The 22,911-nt window shown below is 32.0% G+C and overlaps 4 protein-coding genes across 5 annotated transcripts in view; 1 reads left to right on the forward strand and 3 right to left on the reverse strand.

Moving 5' to 3' along the window:
* Positions 1-1,173, reverse strand: LOC109351524. Its single transcript, XM_019592986.1, has 2 exons — positions 184-1,173; positions 1-119 (listed from the first exon to the last, which is right to left on the reverse strand). The coding sequence occupies exon 1, from the start codon at positions 931-933 to the stop codon at positions 199-201; it is 735 nt and encodes a 244-aa protein (XP_019448531.1). The 5' UTR covers positions 934-1,173; the 3' UTR covers positions 1-119; positions 184-198.
* The window catches only part of LOC109351525 (cold-regulated 413 plasma membrane protein 1-like), a 27,396-nt gene continuing 5,391 nt past the window's right edge, over positions 907-22,911 (reverse strand). Inside the window, exons 2-6 of one of the 2 annotated variants that reach the window (XM_019592988.1) lie at positions 12,042-12,214; positions 11,641-11,748; positions 11,477-11,547; positions 10,914-11,215; positions 907-918 (exon numbers count right to left, since the gene is read on the reverse strand). In XM_019592988.1, coding sequence (XP_019448533.1) covers positions 10,962-11,215; positions 11,477-11,547; positions 11,641-11,748; positions 12,042-12,205 — 597 coding nt within the window. In that variant the 5' untranslated portion in view covers positions 12,206-12,214 and the 3' untranslated portion in view covers positions 907-918; positions 10,914-10,961. Of the gene's footprint in view, positions 919-10,658; positions 11,216-11,476; positions 11,548-11,640; positions 11,749-12,041; positions 12,215-22,911 lie in introns of those variants that run through there. The other variant, XM_019592987.1, reaches the window with a different exon arrangement.
* LOC109352821 (pentatricopeptide repeat-containing protein At2g15980) lies at positions 3,655-5,130 on the forward strand. The gene has a single exon (XM_019595013.1). The coding sequence runs from the start codon at positions 3,655-3,657 to the stop codon at positions 5,128-5,130; it is 1,476 nt and encodes a 491-aa protein (XP_019450558.1).
* LOC109351522 (allene oxide synthase 3-like) lies at positions 17,745-19,932 on the reverse strand. The gene is made up of 2 exons (XM_019592984.1): positions 18,983-19,932; positions 17,745-18,323 (listed from the first exon to the last, which is right to left on the reverse strand). Exons 1-2 carry the CDS (start codon positions 19,850-19,852, stop codon positions 17,754-17,756), a joined length of 1,440 nt encoding a protein of 479 aa, XP_019448529.1. The 5' UTR covers positions 19,853-19,932; the 3' UTR covers positions 17,745-17,753.

The following is a 22,911-nucleotide window of genomic DNA, read 5'->3' on the forward strand; positions in this document are numbered from 1 at the left end:
CTACTGAGATTGCATAATTAAACGTTACACAAAACCAAAATCAGATGCTATAGTTATAAGGTAGTTTAAAGTTAGGACCTCTAATCTAAGATTAACAACAACATGCACAGCCACACTGAAGTTGCCTTAGATTGTTAATTTATTACACACCCAAATTACCCACTGAAATAGTGAAATGTTCTAGACCCATTTCATGAATCAAGCCCTTGACATCAATGATCCTACAATCCCAGCAATGAGAGAAGTTGGATCTCCCAACACAGCAGATATCACAAACTGCACAGCCAACCCTGCAATCTCACAACACTTCTTCACCTTCTTCCCCTTACTATTACTATGTGCACTATATAACGTATTCTTAAGGCTAGGAATACTTGTCTCGATTTTCCTTCCTCCTCCTCTGCCACCACGTCGAATATATAACTCATGCCAATTTTCTACCAGCATCTCCCTCACACACGCTACATGCAAGTTATATCTTTTGCATGTAGACCTATAACTCCAGCTACGTCCCTTTCTACCACACCGGTGACACACTGAACTCACTTTACTATAAAGATAAAGCTTGATTTCACCATCATCAAGCACCATTGGAAGCTTTGCACAACACGGGTGGAGGTCGAAGCCACAGGCCTTGCAGTGATAGACAAAGCCAGTGATATCTTTCTCGCACGCGTTGCAGTAACGTGGGGTGGTGCCTGGAGGGTGAGACATGAATTGGAAGGAGCATTTTTTGTAGAAGGGGTGGTACAGAGTTGGGGTAGGTATGGCACATTGCATATGAAGGTCATAGTCACAAGTGTTTGAGCAGCATTTGTAACGAGAGCCTATTCCAACTTCTTTGCAACCATCACATTTGAATGGGAATTCGGAGTATTCGAACCTGAGCTTGTGTTGTGAGTGACTGAAATGAGATATCTCACTGTATTTCATGGTTTTGCTGTATGTGACTTTGTGATGAGAATTGAGAAAGAATGCATTTTGATGTCAAAGGATAACTATATTTATATGGTTTGAGAATGAGTGGTAATTAGAGTTCTTTAGGAGCATGGAAAGAGGGTTTGTTTTTGGCTTATGGTTGAAGCAATTGGAAAAGGAATTATGCGTCCGCCGGAGATGGTGGTAATTGTTGCAAATTGAGAGTTCATGAGAATCCCCACGTCAATGGGAAGTAAAGAGGAGCATGTTTGGTCATGCCCCACACAGAGAATATATACCATTATTTTTGTCCTTTTTACTTTGTATGATCTTCTAATATAGTACACTCTCTCTTCTGCACAAGTTTTTGTTTTGATTTTGATAATGCTATTAAGATTTGGAGATAAATTAACAGCTTTGGTTTATGGTTATTAATATTAAGCATATCATTTATATAAAGTAACTATAAAGTGCAGGGAGAGTGATTAAAGAGATTACAATAAAGGGGTCAATAAAATGAAGATAGTATTCATCATTACATAAAAAGAATTTAGCATCTAAGAAGAGTTTAGTTGAACTGAAATGACCATATAGATAACAAGGTGATTTATTCTCTGTTTCTGAGAGCACTATTACGCACAGAATGAAGGGCCTGCATGTCTAGTTTGATTCGTTTTGTTGTTCAATGCTAAGGATGATAGAGAATAGAGCTTGTGATTAAAATTTTTGAAAGAAGTAAGAATAAAGGGATAAATTCCTTTACATTATTAGTATTTAATAGTTTCATACCTTCTAACCTTTACTTCCATTAGGTATAGGAAGAGAAAATATTCCATTCTTAATGTTGTTTTTGACTGAAATTTGAGATTCAGGTCTTGCATCAACATCCTATTATTAAATGGTCAAAATTAATGTCTAGCTAAGATCATCTTTTACACTATAAGTACAAAATAGGATTGATTAGAACAAAGGCACATTGAAATTTTCATTAGGACAAAGGTCTTATCCATTTGTTTTTTCACCAATAATGCCAAAGAGACATGATGCAAATACCAGGATCTGATTCTTGGATAGATATTATAATTTCAAATATTTATAGTAGAAGACAAGTTGGACCTTTTGAGCTTATGGAATTTTCTTAGCAATGCATTGTCATCACAATTCATAAGGGAAATAATCCTAAATTATATAGTGGCTGACATGAGTGATAATTGTGAAGAATCTATGCTATAATACCCTTTTTCCTCTCTGATGAACACATTTCTGGAGTACCAAGCAAGCAACCCAATTGAACAATGAATAATGACAACATAGTACTTTTATCTTCTTTTTTAATTTTTGACCAATTTTCTTTTTGTTTCTTTAATCACAGAAACAAACATTGGGAATCTTTCAACAAGTGCAAATCATTTGTGTGGTGACTTTCTCCATCCAATTCTTCCTCAGCAATTGTACCTTTGAAGACAATAATTGAAGTGAAAGTTTAATGTTATTCTCTTGTTTTGTATGGTCTCTATCATCCTTCCTTATCTATGCTTTGTGCCCTTACCAATAATGAAATTATTCCTTATAACTTCCCTCTAAAGCCTTTCAAACTAACCATCTTTGTCAGGTGCAGTGAAAATGTGAAACTAATCCTCCTGTTAAATTATTGAGATAAAGAATCTGCATTGTTGAGGTGGACTTATTTCGTTTGTGTTGTTCTCAACTTTGACGCCTAACATTGATTATTAGAAATTGAGTCCCTTTTCATGTATATATTCAAAAGTATAGGTGAATTCTAGGATTCACTGGGTTAGAGCAAGGCAGAAGATTCTATGAACACTTATAAGTTATGAATCTCTACCAAGGGATGGCAATGAAAACCGAATCCATGGGTACCCGTCCGAACCCAACTTAAATTTAACGGGGGAAATCCGATCTGGCTGAATTCGGATTCAGGTTTTATCCGAGTTTAATTTTCGGGTTTGGGTTTGATACAACTAATATCCTACCCCAAACCCATACTTATATATAAATTTACACAATCAGCCATATATATTATGTCTACAGTCTCATGCTGTCTGTCATTGGAAATGGAAATAAGGCATTTGTCTAATTTGGGATTACACGATGTTGAGGATATATACAAAATTACAAGACATTTGTCTTAAGTGCACATTCGAGGCAGTATTGTAAAAGTGAGGAAAAGAAAAATGAAAAAAAGAAGGTAGAAGAAATCTTATTGCTTTTATATGGAGGGTACTGTCCTCATACATGTTACATGTAGGAGAAATCTCATTGCTTTCCGATTTTCCATCGAGTTCTGGTTAATCGAAATTCAATGGGTTTAGGATGGTAGTATTTTTTCTAACCCTATTGAGTTTGGGGTCAACTTCAGATTTTAATTTTCGAGTTTAGGTAAGTACAAAATTGACCTATTGATCCGTCATATTGTCATTCCTAATTTGTAAGCTAGTAGAATCAATAATTAAATAAGAAGGGTTAAAAAGGAATTAAACATGATACAAATAAAAATGTAAAAACTCTTAAATATATATTTTTCTCCATAAAAAAACAATGAAAATGATATTAAATGTTGATTAAAGACATCGTAATTCATTTGTGGTATGATGCCACTATATTCTGTCTACAAAATTGTAGAAACATCATTGTACATATTACATAGTTTAAGTGTTGTACCTTCCAGAACTCCCCAACCTAGCGTGTGTTGAAGAAGTTCTAAGGTGGATTTCAATGGCGATTCAACACCTTCAACGCTTCAAAATCGAATCCCAACTTGTAAAACCCTTTTCCCCTCTTTTCTTCTTTTCTTCTTCTTCTTCTACTACTACTACTACTTCAAACGATGACACCAAAACCCAAACTCTGATTTCCATTCTGACCCATCAACGTTCAAAATCTCGTTGGAACGCCCTTCGTTCTCTCTGCCCCAACGGAATTGACCCAATCCAATTCTCCCAAATCACATTGCAACTCAAGAACAATCCCCACCTCGCACTTCGATTCTTCAATTGGACCCAATCCAATTCCATTTGCCACCACACTCTCTCTTCATACTCCACCATCATTCACCTCTTTGCACGTGCTCGTCTCTACAAACATGCCTACCACACAATCCGAATCGCTATTCGCACTTCCGAATACGATGATGAACACTGTCGTTTCGATTCTCCGCCTTTAAACCTCTTTGAGACACTCGTTAAGACCTACCAACGTTGTGGCTCTTCTCCTTTTGTGTTTGATTTGCTTACCAAAGCTTGTTTGGAATCTAAAAAGCTCGACCCTTCAATTGAAATTGTTCGGATGTTACTCTCCCGCGGGATCTCCCCTAAAGTTACCACCTTGAATTCTTTGATTTTTAGGGTTTGTAAAAGTCGAGGTTTTGATGCAGGCTATGCAATTTACCGTGAGATTTTTCGGTTAGATAGGTCAAAATGCGAAATTTCGAAGAGGGGTTCTGGTTTTAAAGTTAACCCTAATGTGCATACTTATAACGAGTTAATGCTGTGCTGTTATCAAGATGCTTTGTTTGAGAAGGTTGGAGAGATTTGGAATGAAATGGAGTGTGCTCGAAATGCTTATAGCTATACTTTGATGATGGCGTCTTTGTGCGACGAAGGGAGGGTTGAAGATGCTGAGAAGTTATGGGAAGAAATGAGGAATGAAGGAATAGAGCCTGATGTAATTAGTTACAATACTATGATGGGTGGGTTTTGTAGGATTGGAGATGTTGGAAGGGCTGAAGAGTTTTATAGAGAAATGACATCGGGTGGTATCGAAAGCACTGCTTCAACTTATGATCATCTTGTGAACGGATATTGTATTATTGAGGATGTTGATTCTGCTGTACTTGTTTATAAGGATATGTATAGGAAGGATTTCTGCCCTGTTGCTTCAACTCTTGATGCGATGACTAGTTTACTATGTGACAAGGGTAGGGGTAAGGAAGCTCTAAAGTTAGTGAGAAATGCCATTGGTAAGTTTGGTTTGGTTCCAAAGGGAAACAGTTATGAGGTCTTGATAAAGGGACTGTGTGCCGAGGGGAGAGTGGAGGAAGCATTCAAGGTTCAGGCTGAGATGGTAGGAAAAGGGTTTCAACCCAATTCAGAAATATATGGTGCTTTTATTGATTGGCATGTTAGACAAGGCAATGAGGAACTTGCAGGAGCTTTGAGGGAAGAAATGCTGCAAACACAGATTCAGAGCTAAGAGTAAGAGAGTTGTGGCTCTTGTTTGTCTCTTATGGTGAAAATAATTGACACTTTTCATTTTGGCAGCCAAACAAAGATAAACTTGTTTGGGGGAGATAAAATGTATCCTGATTTGGTTTTGATTTGCCTCGGACTCTATTCACAAAACGCTTACCTCCTGATAGTGAAATTTGTTTAGCTTAAGACAGATGCCATTATGCATAGAAACAAAGGTGCAATTTGTACAGAATTATGGTACCTACTTCATGTAATTCTGTTCTTGGTTCATCTGATGTCACAAGCAGGCATTGTTAATCATATCTCAGGATTTTGATTTATTCTGTAGCAGCAGAATTCACAATCAAGGTACATTGACTTGATGGTGGGATACATTGTTAGAGAGTTCAGCTTGATATGAGCCATTCAACTAGCACAAGTTTACTCATGCCAGCAACACCTTTCAAATTTTAGATTTGATTTTGGAGGATTCTGAATAGGTTATTTTAATATATTCAACTCAACTAGACAGAGGCACCATAGAATCGTCCCTATGATGTAATTGTCAATGACCATATTAATATAATTTTATACTAACGTTCAATCTGTTTATTGAGTATGTGTATGGCTGTGACTTTCCCACAATGGCCACTTGAGGACTTGGTGGCAGGCAAGAGGTGATGATGAAAGACAAAACTGGAGCCCAGCCCTTCCAATGATGAGAAATAACAAACAATGAATGATAGCAGTTAGATCAGAAGCTACATACCCAATCTCCCACAAAAATAATCAGCAGTATTCCTGGTTGTCGAATGGGACATTTGACCAGAACCGAGTATCCTTATACCAGTGCTAATGTGAAGCTCCAAGGTATCACCAAACCCATGACTGTTACCAAATAGCTTGGACATCCATAGTGAAGACAAGACTAAAGAGGATAATTAACACAAGAACCAACAAATTCACTTATGTAGTTGATGTCTGCTCAGCTTCTACCTGTTTATGTGATGCAAATAACAGAGGCAGAAAGGTAGGCCATATTTAACGAGCAAAAGAGTTCAGGAAAAATAGAAATGTGCTTGATAACGGAGAGGAATTCATACTAATTTCAGAGTAAGTTTAAGATATGTAGAGTTTGTTCATTATGGAGCATATCTTAAAACTATATTTTAGTTGCAAAGTGGTCATATTAAACATATATGATACCAATAGAATAATGAATCCAACATCTATTTGTCTCATCACTCGGCCAAGACAATAGCATAAGCATCACTAAAAACCACAGGATGAAGAACTGAGTGAGTAAAAAGTAGCAAAAGGATGTGTAGCTGTAGAATTGAACACCGAAAGACATAAAGAGAATGGAAGCAGATGAGAAGATGGTCTGACCCAATCTGAGAATGAAGCTGTCACTGGTTCACAGGGAGGAAGGTAATTCATCCATGGATGGTGTTGGAATGTAGTAATAATATATCTCGGTTTTTCTCTACCTTGTCATATGCTGCTATCATAGTTGTACTTCAACTGGTAGTAGTTGCACAGATTCTCTGAACCCTTTTCTCCCTTTAGCCAAGTATCAAAAAGATCCAAGGAATAGAAGAAACAAAATTCTGTAAGCAAAGACATCTTTATTACAAAGTTTCTTGTAGTGTTGTGGATAGAGATTAGAGATGAGATGAAATTTCGTCTCTCTTCATTACTTATCTCTTTTTGATGTCTCCTAAATAGACATTTCTTAAAATGAGATTGAGGAATTTTGATCTAATTATTTCCCTTCTCCCTTCCAAATTACACACCCTTGCTCTTTCTATTACTATTACTTTGTCCCATTTTAAACCTTTTTCACTAATTATTATTAAGATTCGGAGGTTGAAGAAAACATTAATTGTTATTTTTCGATAGAGAAAAGAGAGATAAAAGACATTAATAAGCAGAATAAGACGCCACAAATTTGATATAAAATCAGGATTCAGTGGGGGCATATTGTTCACTATGAATTTAGGTAGTGACCAGAGGCACATTGTACACCAGTGCTTTCTAAAGACGGAACATAGAGTTGTCATTTGTCACACCCGTTGACATTGCAAAGTGGTGTGGTATCATGTAGAATTAGTGGTGGAGGAGAATCTATAGTAGTAGTGGTGGTGGCGGCTATTAGTGTAAACCAAAAATACATACATGAAAACCATTATTCATACGCTTTGTACTGTAATACAAAATAAAGCAAATTTTGATGTCTACTCACCATTATATTCATAAAGTACAGAGGATGTAATTCAACTAACAATATTTCACGGTTACATGAAAACACTACAACAAACTCTTCCTGAAACCAAAAGCACATCATCCTCAAGACCCACTGCATCAATAAATAAAAAATATAACATATAAGATATTCTCAAAGAATATGTGATACAAAGTAGCAGAAATAACACTGATGTAGTGGACAGCTATAAGTGATAAACATTTATCTGCCAATTTAGATTAAAATAATCAATTAAACAAGAACAGTTAAAAGCTTCAACATGATCACTGCCTAGAAATGACAGACTAGAATAGAAAGTGCAGCACAAAAGTTTGACAAGACAAATAACACTTAAGAACAGCCAATTGCAAATTATAGCCTGTAGCAACTTAAAACCGTAAATAATATATACTGATATTTAATTAGTGCAAAACCAAGAAGGTGAGCCTCAACACAATAGTAAGGTTGTTTTGCCTTAGTGACGTGGAGGTCGTGAATTCAAATCTTGGAACCAACTTCCTCGTTTGGGAATTGGGAGGGTAAGACTGCATATATCTACCCTACTCAAACAACTCTAGATGTGAGCCTCGTGCATTGGGTCGCCCTTTTTAATTAGTGAGGAACGATAAGTTCATCTTTAGGAAGAAAAAAAAAAGATAACTACAAGACAAGGGTACCAGCATGCTTCAAACTCGCAATATCTAGAGACAAATGCAAACATGTAGCACTATGTAAGATGGAAAAATATATTCTAGAAGGTGTATTAATCACCAATATAAAGAACCATAAAAAATCATTCTATAAGGATGATCTTTCTTACTGCAAAAACTAACTCCAACCTGTAACTCTCAATAATGAATGAAAAACAAAATGATGTGGGAGTAAAGAGGTTGAGCTTTACTCTGGATTAAAGTTCAATTCCTTATATGCTTTAACTGGCTTTCACATATAACATAATAGTCAACTTAGCTATAAAGACCGCAACAACTATTTTGGGGAAACATCACAATGTTAAGGATTTAAATACTATTCGAAAAAACTTTCTTTTATAATTAACTATTGTTGGTAAAGGTACTGGAAATAAGGTTATACATTCAAAGTAATACTTAGTTACAGCATATCTATACACAATATATAACACTCAACAGCGGAAGATTTTATTTAACAATTCAAACCAATGCACCAAATATCTGCACCTTCTGTGGATACCCAAAGGATGTGGAACACAAACGTTCCCAACTTTATGCACAAAGACAGAACCCATTCATTTTAAAGTGAAACCTCTTTCTATTTTTGGCACTATTAATGAATCATTTACCATTGTCAGGGTCTAATATTATCTTTTTTTTATAAGACAGTGTTAAAATAAAATAAAAAAGGGATGTGAGCAAATGATTATTGTGATTTTAAAATTTAAATACAAAGATGAAACAGAACTGCTCATTTTCACAAAATAATTTTGCCTGGAACTCTTTCAGAAGAGTGCATTTATCAAAGCACAACATCAATACAAAAAATCTCTCGGGGTGAAATACTTTTTTAATGTTGTGTTGGATTCCAGTGTAAAAAAATTGAATCTTTATGTTATTTTGAAAGTCATGAGATAGAAATTGATTGAACCCTAATTTGGTTAATTTAACCAGGTGCACATAAATTATATAAAATGATTAGATTCGATTTTGCTTTAAATAATTATTAAAACAGATATACTTATTATTATCAATTTCAATAAAAATTATTAATCCGAGATTAATTCACTTCATTAATGGAGAAACTCTAGAAAATTTTAAACCAATCCCCCAAGCATGCCATCCATGGATACCAAATGATATTAAACACAAGATTCAAACTTTATTCACAAAAATAGAGAATTGGAATTGCCAACATTCATACACAATAAAAAATTCAGACGGCGATGAAATCGATCATCAACTCAAAGTTTTGGGCAATTACCAAGCGAGAATAGAAAACAACAAAATTATACAGTTTAACGTTGAGTTGAATTACCTGTCGAGGATAGAGAAAAAAGAAAATCTAGAGTTGAAGCTTGAGTTCATCTTTCTCGCCATGGAGAAGGTGAAGAATGAAAGGAGTGACTCGAATAACAACAACCCATGTCCCGAACATGGCAGCATGAGATTTGAGCTGCTTCAAGGCTGCAGCTTTATCAGGTTTACGCATGAACATTCCAGGAAACATGGCTTCTCCGATCGTTGATTCGCTTAAACCCTAGCTCTCAATTGGTACTCTTCTGATTAGGGTTTTTTGGATCGTAGCAATTGCGACACCTCGAGTTTCGTTTTGTATTATAGCTCTCTATACTCTTCGCTTCATTTATCACTATACCCAGCCCATGACGTATGTTTTTTAGGCTTTGGGCCCGTTTCAATTTCATCTTTCCATGGGCTTCTCCAAATTTCAATCACACAAAGCATATATATATATATATATATATATATCATAAAAATATTAAATGTTGAAAAGACATTAAAATTTTAATTTAATTAAAATTTAGTCTTAACCAAAAATATATAAATGCACTAGTATGTAAGACAAGATTAGTGGAAGTGTCCAAAAAAAACAATAAATTACTCCTACAACAAATGACACAACACAACTCTACATTATGGAGTATTAATGTGGTAATAACAAATCAAATTCATGTAAACAGATTTGTTTAGATTGATTAGGTTATTATTATTTTAAATCAAATCTAAATGTAATTTGTAAATAGATTTGATTTTAGGGTAATAACAACCTAATTAATCTAAACAAAGTTGTTTACATGAATTTGGTTTATTATTACGATATTATTCTGTTTGTGAGATTTTATTTTGTTTTTATGAAACCCTACTCCCATGGGGAGGAACTGAAGATGCAAATGACATAGTGATTGATCTATATAGGTTTAGTTTACGTGGGTACTCTTTCATCATCAGGCCATTTATAATTTTGGAATCTTTCCAGATTAATCCATGTCCATTTTGCAGTTTCCTGTATTGAAGAGAGATCTAATAACTCCAACATTCATATTGAAGAGATCACAATTACTCAGGTATTACAAGGTTTGTCTCATGTTCTGTTATCATTAATATTGCAAGGGTGTGACTATTAACATCTAGTATGATTCACAATTTGTACCAAATGTTATCTAAGTTATTAGGATGGAATGTCTGTTGTGATTTTCAATCACATGTTGGAGTGCTTTACTTACATGTTTACCTGCTGAGCTTGAACTAAGACATGAATCTCCTACTGGCCCTAACTATTGTAGAAACATGAAAAATATAGTACTTCAAAAGATGCTAGGAAGATATTACATCATTCTTCACCTTTATTTTTACACTGCTCGAAGTCAAAACTCTTTCAATGAGATTTGAGTTCATATTTTTACACATACAAACTATAGGACATAAGTACTCATGAACTTCACATACAAACAAAGTCCAAATGCTACTACAAATCATAATATTTGTTTTCACATTTTACACATGCAAACTAAGACAGAGTATTTCAAGACATGAACTTGCAAGTTGCAACAAATGAGTGATACACAAAACAAATGATTCACAAAGATCAGCCAACTCCAAATACTGTTCTCTCTTCCTCTAAAAGATAAAGATCACCAGTGCCCAGATGGGATAAACTAACAGAAGGACAATGCCGATGGTATTTGATAAGCCATTGGCTTTAGTGAAGGAGTTTCTGAAACCACCAGCTGCACGAATGTGTTCTTGCAGCAAATAACATGCAATTATAAGGCATACCGCAACCCCAACAATGTCGCCTCTGAAAGTGACTGCCAATAGACTAGGAGCTACGCCGATAAGTAGAATCAAAGCGCCAGGCAATTCCAGCCAATCTACCATAGCAATCATGAGTGGTTACTAAATATAGTCATTCTTTCTATGTACTTATCCCAAATTAGTGACTAAATTGATAATCTTGTTATCTCATTAACAAATTTTACTCTATTAAGGACTGATATATAACTTTATATGATTTTTCTGTATATTCAATCAATGATTACTAGCAAAGAGTTTTCATATACACTAACTATATGGATTAACTTATAAACAAGAGCAAAATTACTTCTTGAAGTCTCAGAAAAATTGTACTGTACCAGGGAAGTGTTTTGGAAAGAAAAGCCTTAATACAACAGCAACAACAGCAATCCATTTTCCAATCTCTCCCCTGTGAAGCATTGCAAATAAGTAAAATGATTATGTGAGAAAAATGATGGAGCAAAGTTGATAACAATGAAGTGTGACAGTGGTGGATAATCACCTGAACACGCCAAAAATTATTGAAGGCAAGCTGAAGAAAATGTATGGAATGAGCAGTGATGTAAGAATATTTGTCTTCCAATTTGTACGATCCAGAACCAACAAATAACTGCAACAACAAAAAACCATTCAATGGAAATCACAGAGAATATATAATTTCACAATATAACTACAAAGTTGTAGGTAAATTGGTATAGTTCAGGGTATGTAATTAGACCCAGTCACAAGTCACAATAACACTATAAGAGATTGAACAACATTAAAATACAAACTAATATGTTTGAACAAAATTGCAAAACGAAAGAAACCTGCAAAACCATAAACTTTTAGAGTATATAAAGAATAAAGAGATAGATAGGTAGATATTGTTATGTTTGAGAATAGAGTAATAAGAGTGCATACATAGCAGCAATAGCAGCAATCAATCCAAAGAAAGATACTCCAAAACCTCTACCACCTAGTTGGATGGCATGTTGGGCAAGTTTATTAGCAGCTACACTCAGTTCCTTCAGATCAGAGTTCATCAATTGAACAAACTCTTCTTGAAAATCCATCCTCTTCCACATTCTCCAAATCTAATTTGATGGTTTCTTGTGAAATGTAAATATCAAAGTCAAACTATATATTATGCAAAACAATTTTATAAAGTAGATATATATGGACCAACCATGTGGATATTAATACTATGCCAATAATACATATGTGGTGGCATATGTGTGTATGACAGCTGGTATTGCTTTCTTTCATTTTAATTTAATTTTTGTAAGAAGAGTCTTACAAGCAAGAAAGCTCTAGATCTATACTAAAAGGATAATACTTAGTCTTATGAATCCTTTTACTTTCTTTTTATAGTTATTATAGGTTCAGTTAGGAAATCAAAGTATTATAGATGTAGATTGAAAATTAAAATTTTAAATCCTCTCGTGCATTGGTCAAGTACTCATTAACGTTTTTGTTTGTTTCTAATGTTAAATAATTAAAGAAAGACTTGTATGAAATATATGTATGAGAAGACAGTCAACAAAATTTTGTCAACACATTAAAAATCTAATTCCAATTAAAATTTAGTTATAAATGTTAGCACCAAATAACATAAAATATATTTGTTTCTAAATGTGACTTGTTGTATGAATTTCTATGCAAGTTTTTCTCCAATAATTAATATACATGCAGAAACATGTCTGTGCCAGTTGCCACGTGCAAATTCAAACCGAGCTCCTATTGGCTGATGTGCCAGCCGACATCGCGCACATTTGGGCCACGTCACCAACATTTCCATTCACTTTCAATTATTTGTTTTTGAAGTCGGCACTAGTGGAAATATCTAACTAATAATGGTGTCAAATTCATGAGTTAGACGGAACTGAAAAATGCCGTTTAGATTGGTTTTCCAATTTCACTCAAGTTTTTTTTTGGAACCACTTCAAATCTATTTCTCATTTAGGAACAGCTCCATATGGATTTATATATTTAAAAAACATTTTTGTTATGTCAAATAAGATAAAAGAGAAGAGGATTGGTTACTATTATTTCAATTCAGGTAATGTTTTATTCATTTTCATTTTAGTGAATAATAGTTTGTTAACTAAAATGTTAATTTAAATAGACAAACAATAGAGTGACATTCATTGGGAGGAGTAGTCACAGTTTTCAAAAAAGATTAGTTTTTTATCCAAAAGGATGAGAAAATATCTTGATAATACCAAAAAATAGACAAACAATAGATCCCTGATTATAATTTTAAAAGCTCAAGGATTTTATTTTAAAAAATGAAGCAAATCATAGAATCTAAATATTAAGATGAGTTGAGGTCCTATACAAAATTTTAAGACTAACTAAACCAACCTAAATCATTTTATTTATTTAATTTAATTCAATTCCGACATGCGACATCTCAAACTCATAAATAACATAAATATATTGAGCATACCACCTCTTAAGCTTAACTACTCTCTTTACAGTATTTTATTTCCCTTTCAACTAAGTCTTCCGCAACTCGAACTCGTGTTACAACTTACTTCAATAATCGAATAGTTACTGACCCGTGGTGCATATCGGTTGTTTCAGTAAAATTCCCGTTTTATCTTCCACTAGTTTTTTGTTGTTGAAATATTGAAGTTGTGTTGCTTGCGAGTTGGTGTCCTCATTAATGACAGTACACATATACCATTACCTGCTCATCTTGTATCACAGTTGGATATTTGTTGTCCCAAAATTTAGTATTACTTCATGTGTCACTGATTATGATTGTTTAGAAAAATAATTAATTATTAAAATTTTAATTTAAATATATTTTTTCAATCATTCACAAACAGTGGCACATTGAATGACACACTTACTTTGTTGGACAGCGTGTGCTTTAATTGTAATCTTATTTATGTGTTATTTCTCTTTAATCCTCAATTATTTCAAATTTATTTATTTGTCTCATAAAAAGATTTATAGATTTTTAAAAATTAACCAACTCATCTAAACTTAATCAAAATTATGATGAATTCTAAAATCAAAATCAATATAAAAAGCTATCTCAATTTTACACCTTTTTCCGCGTCAACTCTATCAACACCACATCAGTATATTTAAATTTATTCAATCTATAATTATATAAGAAAAAATAGGTTGCATATTTCATGAAATTAAACTTAATAATGGTTGTCACAACTCTTCCTTTTTGTGAAGCAATAACTATGAACAATTCATGCTGGTACTGTTCTTAATTATAGTATACGTATAATAAGATTGAATTATTTCCCTGGTTCGCCAATAAGACGATTGGTTTTAGAATTTACGTTTTTAATAAAATTACGATTTTATAAATTAGAAACTTTTTTATAATTTCTGACTGTTATATTTATAATTTTTAACTAATCATTCACGATATCTCAACTGAAAATTTCATTTTTTTTTTTACAAACTAGTAGTGAAGAAGATGAAATTATGCGTAGCTGTTTTTTTTTCTTACGTGGCATTTTAGTTGCTCACATTGTCTTCTTTTTTTTGTCTCAGGTATAGCAGTTGGACTGAGGCCCTGAGGGTCACAACTTTTTACAAGATTTTTAATACTAGAGAAAAATATATATATCAACATCGTAAGAGTTTCATATATTATCATATTTAATTATTATTAAATTTTTAAAAAATAATATAAATGACTAATAAATTATATATATTAATAATGTATAAATTTTTATATTGAATGTGTATAGATATTACATTCATATTATGTTTATTATTCTCAAATTGTATCTTGTAAATCTTAGGGTGATTGTGTTACATTTTATAAAATAACTTACGTGAGTAGTTTATAACTATTGAAGCCAGGTTGATGTGTACCCGTTGATGTGTTGGTGGTTTATTACACTGCTACATACTTACATGCATTAGTATTTGGAAAGGTCATGTTTTGGGGAACGTTTTGCAGAAATTCCATTCAAATTCAAAATATACAAAAAATATTTGTATCCAAACTTTAGCACAGGTTTCACATTTTTTTTTAATAATTAGGTCCCTATTTTTCTTCGACTTTAATATATATGTATTGTCAATGTAAAGTTCTTTATACTTATAATATATCATCTATTATTAATTTGTATTACTTACATTTGAAAGTCGATGATACTTAATATATGAATGATAGATAATATATCGACAATGTAAAAATTAATTATACTATTAAATCTGTTTTATTTCACACTCGGCACTTAGGCCCCTATTTTTATTTCGCAGTTCTCGCTTAGGCCCATCAAATGTGAAGAACCAAACGATAAATATCTCTTACTCTCACAGTCTGCTTTATTTCTTGTACATGATTTTTATTATTCTTTATTCTGTTTCTATTTTTCAATAAGTTAATTTACTGATCAGATTTAATACATGATTCATAAATAACTTAAGCTTTACAGTAATAGCTCATAATTAAACAAGAATCTCAATTTATTAACGATCTTTACATGTGAGTGTTTTATTTATTCAACCAATATTGTCATCTGATGTGATTGTTATATATTTTATAATATATTATTTTTTGGTAGAAATATTTATAAACTACTTTATAATTATAAAGTTGATAAACGTGCAAATCATGTTTTTTCAACAACAAAAAACAAATAACTCAGCCTATGGCCTATGCATTAATTAATACTTATCACATAAAACTCAAGTATTGTGCATTAAATACTAGTAGACAGAACTCTTCTGTTCATAGTGGTCTCACTCAATAAAAGGAAAATTCTGGGGACGAGAGCATATCCTTATATAGAAAATAATATAGAGAATCCTTGTATATAAGTTATATGAGAAGAATAATGTATCTCCTTATATTATGAAATAACTTGTTGGAAAGGATTACAGCTTTAATCTATAATGAGATTACAGCTTTAATCATAAAAATAAAATAAAAAACAAAAAAAATTTCTTCATTAGGAGAGAATGATGGTTCAAAATTTGAGACACCAAGAAGGAGAAAAATTAGAGGCAGGAGACAATTAATGAATAAAATTATAGGCAATGGGAGGGAGGACTATACCAATTCATCACTTCTTGTCCCATCCTAGTTCTCTGAGATAAATATTGATATATAAAATAAGAAAAATAATATATGGTCTTACTAAATATTCTTATAAAAAAAAGTAATATATATCATAATGTGATATTTTATTTATTGGTAATTAGTTTATAAATGACACATGCTACTCTTTTGTAGGTAGAAGTATTAGTATGAATATTTAATAAATGGAGATAATATTATTCATAAAATAATAAACGATGACATATTACTATGACATAAAATTTTGTCAGGTATATATATGTGACGCATTGTCACATTCCTGCTTCATATTTGAAGTGTTAAGAAACACTTTTTTAAAGTACAGTTTTTAAAGTTGGATAATATGCCACTTGAACTAATGCATGCTTTCTTTGTAAGGTGTGTTCAATTCTTTCAAATTTGTTTTGGAAGTTAGCCAACACATGATTATTGTTAGAAATGCATTTTATACATCCCCTGATTTTCAATACAAATTTGTTTTAGATGAATTGAAATATGTTATTGATTATAAGACTTTAGTTATTTGTAAGGGTGAAAACACATAAGAGTATTTACGAGGGACTGTCTAATAACATGTTAGGCAAGATCTTTTTAATAAAGAAGTCAAGTTTCTCAAAAACTTAAAAGATTAATTGACCTATATAATTTTATTATATATTTAAATTAATTATTTTATATAATATATACATCAAATAAATAAATATATAAATTATATAGGTAATTTACCATTAGAAAATTGGAATGTTAGATTTGTTAATTAAGATCGATATATTAAAAAAAATTAAATATATTTCTATTAGTCTATTTAAATGTCTTATAATATATTAGACTTTTAAACATATCATATCTAGACCAATAAAAAAACTCAAAGAACACAAACAATGATACTTATGCCGTAATATATCAAATATGTTGAACTTCTTTAAATTAATGTTTGACCTAAGCTCTTTTAACTCTTAGTCGTTTTCAAGTAGAATATTTATTGAATAAAGCAAAATCAAGTTGAATATCACTCATTAGTTGAAATTTTTTAAATTGAGCAAAAAATTATAATAATATTATTTAAATTTTAATTAAGCTTATTTTGTTTATATTATTGTGAATTGTGTCAGTTTCCACACACGAAATGATATAGATTGTTGAACAACATATTTATGGCCGAATATATTTGTATAAAAGCTCATTCATTGGGGGAAAAGTGTTCAAATTAAAAGGTTAGAATTAGGAAAATCATTAAGATCTAGCTCTTTTCTTTCCTAGTAAATAATTTTAATGTAAAGAAAAGATAAAATGAAGCTCTTACACATAGTGATGGTTAACCAACAGAAAATTTATTAACACATTCTGGGAAATCAATTTAAATGAGGAAACAATGAATACATATGAATTACAAAACAAACAAAATTTAAATACGTAACATACTACTACAGTAATACTTTAAAATCATACACAGTGAGTAAAAGTACATATACCTTTCTTAGGTAATTGTGTCCTTATTAAGTTACCCTTCCACTCCCACACATTATTCGTAATATTAATTTACTTTATTAATGGTTTTGATGAAATAATCAAAAGGTGTTGGAGGCCTTAGTGAGTGACTTGATAGTAACGGTGGGACCCAGGACAAGTGGCTTAAAGTCAATAGTAAACGTGTCGTAACGCAAGAAGAGTTCCACCAAGAACAACCTGCACATGAGTACCACCAGATTCTTAGCAGGACACTGTTTATTATCAGGTGTGGGATCCTCGGTTTCGCGTCCATTGGACCACAAAACATATTTCAACAGTTTCCCACCATCCCCGACAAACCTATCAGCCACAAAGTCCTCAGGATTATCGAAAATCTTAGGATCCTTTGTAACAAACGGTTGATATCCAAAGAGCATTTCACCCTTATTGATCTGAAACGATGCATCGTGGCTTTGAATCACTAAATCCTCTCTCGCTTTTGCGTATTGGAATGGAACAGCAGGTTCAATCCTTAGAGCTTCGTAGACCGTTGATTTGGTCAAAGTCATGTTTTCTAATGCAGCGAATGTGACTCCACCTTCTTTCTTAACAACGGTCCTGATCTCATGAGCGAGTTGCTTGTGCAATTCTTCTCCACCCAGTCCTACCCACTTTATCAGGATTGGAAGCTGTTGTATAATAAAACACTTTATACTTAAAATCACTGTGCTCGATTCCAAAAACTTTTAATGTTGCAGTAGAATACAACATATACAAGGGATGTTCTTAGTTATTCACAATTACAAAATATATTTAACTTGTGTCCAATGTTCTAAACTTCTAATACACAACTTTGCCTACAATGATACAAGTTGTACAATCAAGTGTTTATCATTAAACTGACAAATATATTATAATAATTAAGACACCAATTATGACTGTACCCGATTCCATAAATATATATATAATAACATGTATCTAGAATTCTAGATTGTTATAGTTGATTAATAAATTTAAATTAGAATTTCATCAAGATTCAGACAATAAATTAGCACTTTAGACAACTGTATAAAATTGATTTTACACTTTCGATTCCTTAATCATTTTTATTATGATAATGATTAGTGAAACCCCTTAATAATATACACTTACATGTAAAAGTTATTCATAATTATAAAATAGTAAGTTATCAAGTTATTATAAAAAGTTGATACTATAATAATAACTATTCTATAAATTTCACTTGTTGATACATGTTTGGTTAACTGTATAGTATGTTTTACACTAAGTAGTGAATCATATATAGAACAGTGTAATATGTATCACCAATAACTGTAAAAAAGTGTACCTGGTTGGACAGTCCTCCGAAGGCGTTGAAGGCAGCCATGAAAACAAGGTTATGACAAGCTTCATCTCTCTTGATCCCTAATCGCTCCGCTTCATCCAGCGCCGCAGTAGCAGCAACCGAGAAACCCTCATACAGATTCTTGTAACTCGACTTAACTGTCCACGCCGGTATCGAAACTGTTCTGAGCACCAAATCTTCCAGGTAGCCTATTATAGTGGGAGGGTTGAGCGTCGCAAGCGGCGCTAGCTGAGCTCCGAGCCACGTCTGCACCAGCGTGGGACCCTTGGACCCGATCTTGGTCTCGTTAGGGTTCTTGTTCTCACAGATGAGTCTGAAGATAAAGTTAAATATAGCAGTTCCAATGGAAGAGTTAAAACTCGCCTTTCCGTGTTTCCCAGCAAGCTGGTCATCAAGATCAGCAAAATGTTCAGACAAGGCGTTGCGAAAGAGAGGCAAAAAGATACTGTGTTTTGAAGAGAGGAAGTTGATGAAGAAAGTTTTGATGAGTTGGTGGCTGGGTTCAGTGGTGTCTTGGAAAGCACAGGGGCGGTAACCACCGAAGAAATCGGTGGAGGGCATGAAGGTACCGTCAAGGAGGTTGCGTTTCTCAACCTTGGAGTTGTCAAAAAGAATAGGGAAAGACGCTGCATCCAAGAGAGCAATGACTCTAGGGTTTTGAGAGATGAATGGACCTGGTGGCATGTTTGTTTTGAAGACAGTGGAGTTATATTTTTTTATTCTTGTGGCGAAGTATTTGTCCCTACCTTGGTGGTAGAAGTAGTCGTGTCTGTCGCTGATTGGTCCAAAGAAGGGTAGTCCATAGCTTCCTGGGATGGGTTTCAATGGAAGCTTGGGGTCTAAAGATGCCATTTTTGGTTTCCTTTTCTGTGTGAATGATGATGAACTTAATTGCTTTGCTTTTGTTGGGACCAGGAGAATAAATAACGTTGGGTTTCAGTGTTGGAGCTATAGGCGCGTGCCCTAAGCAAGTTCATATAATATGGAACGATAACCATGATATGATTTCTTTTAATAAAAGCATATGATAATAACGATTATGATTATAATATAACATTTGCATGTCACTATTATTCATTTATGTCAAACCCTTCATTCATAAAACAATTATTCAAACATGTAGCAACCAATGTAATTAGTTAGGAACGATAAGTTATTTAAAAAGTAAAAAAGAAATGCAACTTTCAATTAGATATATATTTTTTATTATAATAAAATTATATTTTTACCATTATTAAAAACAAGTATTATTAATGGAGAGAATCTTTACTCGAATGTGAATGTGATATATGATATTGTTTGGGAGGATATGATTGAGTGCAGGCACTACCATCTCCCTTTTAATATATTTTGATCTGTGCATTGTTCAGAGCTTAATATCTATATATGGTTACCCATATTATCTTAGGTAAATAATTAATATATGTGAATACTTGATGATAAGAGTTATTTTTACTTAGTTAATAACCTCCACTGAAAATATTGAAGGAAGCTTGTGCTGTAACTTTCAGTTTCTAAAAATCATAAAAGTTCTCGTTAATTCATTAGCTAATTTTAGCAGTTGAAATTTCATTAAATTTTGTTTGTTTTTACGTATAAAATACCTACTAAGTTTTCGTTTCTTCCCCATTAGCTTTAAGGTTTTATATTCATCATGTCTAGGATTAGTTATTTTTACTCCAAAAGTGAAATAAATACACAAAACCTAATATCATGACTTTTTGAAAATATGCATATATAAATATAGAATAAAGTATATCATGATATAATGAGTTAAATTATCTTCTTCAACTATTAAAATCATGACATCTGTCATATTTAATTACTTCCTATAAAAACGTTTGCTAAATTTAAACAAAATAGTACACATATCATACTTTTATTAGCGGTAGATAAATTATTTCATGTTATAAGGAGATAATTTAATTTCATATAAATACTACTTAATTGAAATTTGCATAAAATAAATATTAAAAAGACATGATTGGAAAATTTAAATTTATCTGTAATATTAATTGCTTTAATTTATAGTTATAAATTAATAAATAAATATTGCATATCAATTTTATTCATTTAAATTTTTTATGGAATAAAGTTGTTCACTCAACAAACTACACAATTACAAATTTCCAATTACATTCGCAGTTTTTTTTATCGCAAAAAGGATGGATTTATTAGAAAAAATGTGATAATTACAAGAGAAAAAGAGGAAGAAGAGTAGAAAGAAAAAGGCTAAAAGTTATTACAACATAGTATTAAGACAATAAATGATATTCGTTATCCAGTTTGAAAAAGTGATTTGATGTTTGCTTATTGATCGAAAATCAAGAATTAATCATAGTGAACAGAAGAATTTTCTCAAAGAGAGGGTTGATATTACACACCATAACCTCACAACAATAGCCTCTCTTTTTTCATAATATAACTTATACTTTAGTTTTTGTGTGATATGGACTTCAAGCTTTAGTTGGCCTTTCACAACAACAATATATTTTCGGCATCCTTCATGATGTGATAGATGGATACGTTTTATTTTCATCTTTAATTGTCTTATTTTTTATAAGAAAAATATGATATTCCAGCCTTCAGTTAGAGACTAATAATTTAATTTCTCTTAAGATATAAAGATCACAACAATAGGTTTTGTTTTTTATCAACAAAATACTTTTAGTACACACACTAAAAATAATACAAAACGTTAGATAAAATGTGATTTTCTTTAATTAAAGGTAAGAGGTTGGGAAAAGAAGAAACGAAAAATATTTAAATGTGCATGAGAATCCAACACTCTGTGAAAACTCAAACATTTTTACCCATTCACAGTTTCAAATATGGAATTGTTACTTTCCTCGCCATTTTTTTCCATCAAATATTCTACTCGTCCTCATGATGTTGAAGGGTTGGAGAGCATATATGTATTCAATATATATTATGGAGTAAGAATACAATTTTTCATCACAATGAAAATTAATACATTGTTCAAGGCCCATAGACAAAAATACATTATTCAAGGTGCAACACCAATACACCATGTGTCTGTTCGTCATTGTTCAGTACGGTTTTCAAAATATGATTTATCATTTTCACTTTATAATGTTTATGACTGTAAAATTTATATGCTGACAGTATAAAAATTTATACACATATATTTTATTATTTACTGTTCATTTAGAATATATATTTTAAAAAAATCAACAATGATAAATGATGCATTAATAGTTTATCAAATTCATATACGGTAGTGCATACACCTTTTTTATGTTGTTAGTGGACTTTATTGTAATTTTAGTACCATGTAAACAGATAACGCATGCAACAGACAAAAAAGAACGTTAAATTTTTATTATTATATCATAGTACAAATGTCTATATTGTATCAATCATCCACGACCATGTGGAAATTGAGTAAAATATGAATTGATTGATAGACTATAATATGAAGATTTATATATATACATTTTACCATTTATTAAAATATTTTTTAAAAAGTCAATGCACATATCTTTTCGTGTTGTTAGTGGACTTTATTGTAATTTTAGTACCATGTAAACAGATAACGCACGCAACAGACAAAAAGAAGTTAAATTTTTAGACTTTAAAATCTATGCACTGATAGTGTAAAGTTTTTTACACTTTCAGTATATTATTCATTACAAATTTGTATTACTTTTGTTTGAAAATCAATGATAGATGATTCACTACGGTATAAAAAACACTTAAATTTTTTATTATTATATCATAATACATATGTCTATTTTGTATCAATCATCCACAACCATGTGGAAATAGTAAAATATGAATCATATGATTGGAACTATAATACAATTTGTTACAATTTGTTCTCATTTCTCAAGTCAATTATATCATACTAAATAATATAAAAATATTATTTATATTATTTTATTTTTAGA

This window comes from Lupinus angustifolius, chromosome LG07 (assembly GCF_001865875.1).
Source record: "Lupinus angustifolius cultivar Tanjil chromosome LG07, LupAngTanjil_v1.0, whole genome shotgun sequence".
Lineage (NCBI taxonomy): Eukaryota > Viridiplantae > Streptophyta > Magnoliopsida > Fabales > Fabaceae > Lupinus > Lupinus angustifolius.

Bases quoted from the DNA above. Each gene is read 5' to 3' on its own strand.
- LOC109351524 (XM_019592986.1), bottom strand. From the start codon at position 933: ATGAAATACAGTGAGATATCTCATTTCAGTCACTCACAACACAAGCTC.
- LOC109352821 (XM_019595013.1), top strand. From the start codon at position 3,655: ATGGCGATTCAACACCTTCAACGCTTCAAAATCGAATCCCAACTTGTA.
- LOC109351522 (XM_019592984.1), bottom strand. From the start codon at position 19,852: ATGGCATCTTTAGACCCCAAGCTTCCATTGAAACCCATCCCAGGAAGC. The intron at 18,324-18,982 runs GTACACTTTTTT...ATTATACAACAG, and splicing joins TCGGAGGACTGTCCAACCAG to CTTCCAATCCTGATAAAGTG.